Here is a 4751-nt window from a genome sequence, read left to right as displayed (position 1 = left end):
AAATTTCTCCGGCGAAGGGAGACCTTCGCCGGAGTGGTCTGTTCTTGAAGATCGCCCTTTAGTTTGAAGGTCACCGACCGGAAATTTGAAGGTCTAAAATTTTTTTTTAGTTTGAAGGTCGCCGGCCGGAAATTTGGCCGGCCGGCGACCTCTGTCAGAGAAGGTGATGAGGTGGCGTAACAGATCATGTGGCGTGAGTTGGCAGAGAGAGAAAACATGATGGAGGAGAGAGAGTGACGGTGTTATAACGGAAGGGGGCCATATGGATATTTCTCGTAAAGTGGGGGGGCCAGGCAGGAAGCTGGTCACAAAGTAGGGGGCCATTAGGGAAATAACCCAAAGAAAAAATGTAAAGCTACATATGTTCTAAACGTGTGCATTTTGTATTGATTTCAAATAATAACTAATATTTAATATTGTAATAGATAACAACTTCACTAATAAGCACATACTACTAAAAATGTAGAGAGATGAACCTCGGTAAAAAAAATAGAGTAATGAAATTAAAGAGTAGTGAGAAGTTAAAGTGGAGATGAAACATGAAGAGCAAGGACTACCTGTTACTAGACATGTGTCAAAACTCAAGAGGTTAGAGTTCATTTGTTGAAAAAGTTGTATAATTTGGTGGGGCCCATTTATTGAAAATGAACAAAAAGAAGTTACACGGTCAACACATCTGAATGTTGGCGCTCACATGCTAGTTACGGGTTGGGCCAGGTTTAAAACGTTTAGTTTGTAGAAAATTTTACAGACGCCCACACAGATGTGGCCTCCAAAATTTGGTGGCCCAAAGCGAGGCATTGCTCGCTTTGGGCCAGGGCCGGCTCTGTTCTCTGGGTTGATGCTGCTGGACTTCATCGATGTCGTGTAAGTTTTTTTTTTTGTTGAAAGGGTAGAATATATTAACTAACACAAAAGAGTCTTATTACAATACAATTTAGAAATCATAAACGGTACATTATTCCAAGATTGGTTCCTGTTCCTCTTTCTCGCCCACTTCGCCAACTTGTCTGCAACTTGATTGAACTTCCTGTTTGTGTAGGAGAATTTAACTTTATCCAGCCGTCGCTTGATGTCCTGAATTTTCTTTATATGAATTTTGGATTGCCATTGAATTTCATTACTTTGATTCTTTAAATGTTGTATGATATTTTTATTATCACTTTCAATGATAATATTTTTATATTTGTGGGATTCAGCCCAAATCATGCCATTTAAAATAGCAATAGCTTCGCTCTCTTCTGCGTTTCTGCTCCTAGAGGTTGTAGCACTAGCTGCAATAAATTTGGATTCATTGTCTGCACTAGCTTCAATCTTGTTATGGGTTTTGCTTGTTTTCTAGTAATCTAAAATCGGATTCTTTAGCGTTTATACTATAAGATAATGTGGGACTATCGATGTCTTGTTAATAGTATTGTAAGTTTATAATTTCAGGTGGTTCCGGTGAAACGATTCTATGATGTTGTTAAAAGCAAAGGAGTAGGTTTAACTTGTGCATCTATGGCATTACCTTCATGTTATGATGAACCAGCTGATGGTAGTAACCTATCAGGGGTTGGAGAGATTAGACTCATACCTGATCTTTCAACCAAGTTTAGGCTTCCATGGTACTATAATCTTCTTCTTAATTAGATCATAATCTTTGTATGTGTTCTTTCTTATGTTAACAAATTATAGTTCGATTCGTTAAAGGTCTAAACGGGAAGAAATCGTTTTGGCTGATATGGAACTTAAGCCTGGTGAAGCTTGGGAATATTGTCCAAGGAATGCTTTACGAAGAGTTTCGAAAATCTTGAAAGATGAATTTAACTTGGTATGTGTTTTTTTAGATATTTCGAGTTCATTAATGTATTATGCACAAATTTTTTGCTCGTATGTGATCCTTAAATATAATGTTTTTCAGGAAGTGAATGCGGGTTTTGAAAATGAGTTTTATCTTTTGAAAGTTGCAATAAGGTTTGTTATCATTTTTTCTGTTAGGTGACATTTTTTTTCAAATTCAGATCTGAAATCTGACTCAAGTTTTACAGGGAAGGAAAGGAAGAATGGGTACCATTTGACTCAACACCCTACTGTTCTTCTTCGGCGTTTGACGCTGCTTCCTTTTTACTCCAGGAAATGAACTCTGCACTTGAATCCATGAATATTTTAGTTGAACAGGTACTATAAATCCTCGTAGAGTTCTTATTTAGATGTTTGTGGAAATCGTATAAATGAAACTTCCATGTAAAAACTTCACCATTTCAACAAAAAATCAGTTAAGCTCGTTCTCGTATTTCCTTAGACGTGTTTCTTGAATAACTCAAATAGCCACAGTCAACTATTTAGACAAGTCAGACAAACAAATCCGATAAAAACTTGAATCTGAAAATCCTAATGTCGCAGGTTCACGCAGAATCCGGGAATGGACAATTCGAAATATGTTTAGGGCATACAGTTTGTATGGCTTCTGCTGACAAGTTAGTTTACACTCGCGAAGTTGTAAGGGCAGTTGCAAGAAAACATGGTCTTCTGGCAACTTTTGTGCCGAAGTAAGTATCGTGATTTAGTTCATTAGTTTATGCTTTGATAAACTGCATCTTCTATTTAAAAACAGTAAGATTCAAACTCTAATCTTCTCAGTAATAAACTGCATTTTCTGTGCAATCAAATATCCAAATTCTCAACGTTTTCTCGCCCAAGTGTCTCATACTAGTGTATCACTTTGGGTCTCTCAGATACTCTTTGGATGATATCGGATCTGGATCACATGTGCATCTTAGTCTCTGGCAGAACGGGAATAACGTATATATGGCGCCTGATGAATCGTCACGATACGGAATGTCAAAACTTGGAGAAGAGTTCATGGCAGGAGTTTTTTGTCATCTTCCTTCAATCTTGGCATTTACAGCCCCAATTCCAAACAGGTAATTTCAATTCCATTGACCTTTGAATCTTCGCTCTGGACTTATCCAAACTATATTTCTAAATACAACAATGCGAAAACAGCCCTAAAAAATGGACCGACCACAGGCCAAAAGTCGACGTGACCAACTCTTATTGGATGGCCCGTTACTATCTCCACACGGCCTTATCCAGTGGGAATGGCCCACGACGGCTTTCAACCTGGAGTAGGACCATTTTCGGCCATTTAGCATTTTTCTTCTAAATAATACTGTAGTTTTTTTTTACCATGTTAACTGATTCTCTTTTTCACAAAATTTAATTTTATGTTTAGTTATGATCGCCTTCAACCACATACATGGAGTGGAGCTTACCATTGTTGGGGAAAAGAAAACAAAGAAGCTCCCTTGAGAACTGCTTGTCCTCCGGGAATATCTCATGGATTTGTTAGCAACTTCGAGATTAAACCTTTTGATGGATGCACAAATCCATACTTAGGTTTGGCTTCAATTCTTGCTGCTGGAATTGATGGACTTCGAAAACATCTGAGTTTGCCCGAACCCGTTGGTATGACTTTTTTTATCTAGTTTTCATGACGTTCCTAAAAAGCTACCTGATTATATTCCATTTATAAATCTATCGTAAAGAAGATAATTGACGTTATTGGAGCCAAAGGGACGGTAGGCAAAATGTCCCATCACTTGGTAGATTCGTGTAACCATCGCAATGAATTAGACGAAACATCCTAAAACGTCCGAAATTGAATTTGTTATTTTCCGCCTTAATTAGGTGTTGTTTGGTCTTTGCCCAAGTTAAAATATTGGGACTCTTGTATAATTTTTTTGCCTCTATTTCTTTTTGCCTGGACCACAACTATGTAAGAAAAGCCCAAGATTTGAGCCCAAATACGAAAAAAAACTCAATTTTTAAACTGTTGGCAATACTTTTGAAACTGTTACAACACTTTTGAAACTGTGACAACATATATAATTATGTGTGAACAAAAACAAATTTGTTCATACATTTACAAAATTGTTGAGAGCAAATAAAAAGTTGTTGAGAGCAAATTGTGTTTTGTTTAGAAATTTTCATTAATGTTTTGTAATTTTAAATTTTGGGTTTTTTTTGCATTATTATTTCGGGTTGGGCTTCATTTGATATTTTGACCCGAATTTTGGGCCTTATAATTTTCCTCTCTGCCTGGACAGAGACAGATCCCTGTGATGTCAAGGGACTTCAAAGATTGCCAACCCAACTAGGTGAAGCCGTAGAAGCTCTTGAGAAAGATGTGATTTTGAAAGAGTTTATTGGTGAAAAACTTGTTACAGCTATAACAAGTGTTCGTAAGGTAATTTCCTAATTTATAGATGGACAAAAATAGATATATAGACAAAAAATAATAGTGTTGTCCGAAAAAGTAAACCAAAATCTGAAGTGGACGACTGGACTCCGCCCCATATTTCCCATCCAACAGGTTTCAGCTGCCTACTTTGAATTTCTGCCCACTTTTTCAAACACTCTATCGAAGTTGAATAGATAAGAATAGCATTTCAATATTTTGGATTACCTTTTTTTTCTTGATCCGTACAATAATTTGTATGGATGGGTTGGTGGTGCAGGCAGAGATTGATTATTACTCCAAGCACAAGGATGCATTCAAGCAACTTATACACAAATACTAGTACGTGAAGGTCTGCGAATTTGGGCCAGTCTACTTGGTTATTTTAATTATACGGTCCAATAATATCACAAATAGGGGTGTGCAGAAATAGACCGAACCAATCAAACCAAACCAATCCAAACCGGTCCAGTCGGTTTTCAAACCAAACCAAACAACGAGTGGTTTGGTACGGTTGTAGATTTCCAAA

General features: G+C 37.2%; 1 protein-coding gene across 2 annotated transcripts; it reads left to right on the top strand.

Moving 5' to 3' along the window:
* Positions 1-837: 837 nt before the first annotated feature.
* On the top strand, positions 838-4641 carry LOC147558180 (uncharacterized). 2 transcript variants are annotated; one of them, XM_086659720.1, is made up of 10 exons: positions 838-867; positions 1435-1607; positions 1693-1813; positions 1904-1956; positions 2031-2160; positions 2386-2531; positions 2718-2906; positions 3218-3450; positions 4092-4231; positions 4503-4641. In XM_086659720.1, the coding sequence occupies exons 2-10, from the start codon at positions 1501-1503 to the stop codon at positions 4563-4565; spliced, it is 1182 nt and encodes a 393-aa protein (XP_086515846.1). In that variant the 5' UTR covers positions 838-867; positions 1435-1500; the 3' UTR covers positions 4566-4641. The 2 variants fall into 2 exon arrangements, with proteins under 2 accessions (XP_086515846.1, XP_086515847.1); XM_086659721.1 differs by lacking the exon at positions 838-867 and adding an exon at positions 1215-1261 and having other exon boundaries at positions 4098-4231.
* The last annotated feature ends 110 nt before the right edge of the window (positions 4642-4751 follow it).

The sequence above is a fragment of the Eschscholzia californica genome, unplaced genomic scaffold (genome assembly GCF_041429995.1).
Source record: "Eschscholzia californica isolate CP2 unplaced genomic scaffold, dmEscCali1.0.p SCAF_2, whole genome shotgun sequence".
NCBI lineage: Eukaryota > Viridiplantae > Streptophyta > Magnoliopsida > Ranunculales > Papaveraceae > Eschscholzia > Eschscholzia californica.
The sequence above is the reverse complement of the archived record's forward strand: the minus strand, read 5'-3'. Positions and strand labels throughout refer to the sequence as shown.

Excerpts from the sequence above, each read along its gene's own strand:
- LOC147558180 (XM_086659720.1), top strand. The coding sequence starts at position 1,501 with ATGGCATTACCTTCATGTTATGATGAACCAGCTGATGGTAGTAACCTA. Across the intron at positions 1,957-2,030 it reads CTTTTGAAAGTTGCAATAAG|GGAAGGAAAGGAAGAATGGG; the intron begins GTTTGTTATCAT and ends CAAGTTTTACAG. Across the intron at positions 4,232-4,502 it reads CTATAACAAGTGTTCGTAAG|GCAGAGATTGATTATTACTC; the intron begins GTAATTTCCTAA and ends TTGGTGGTGCAG.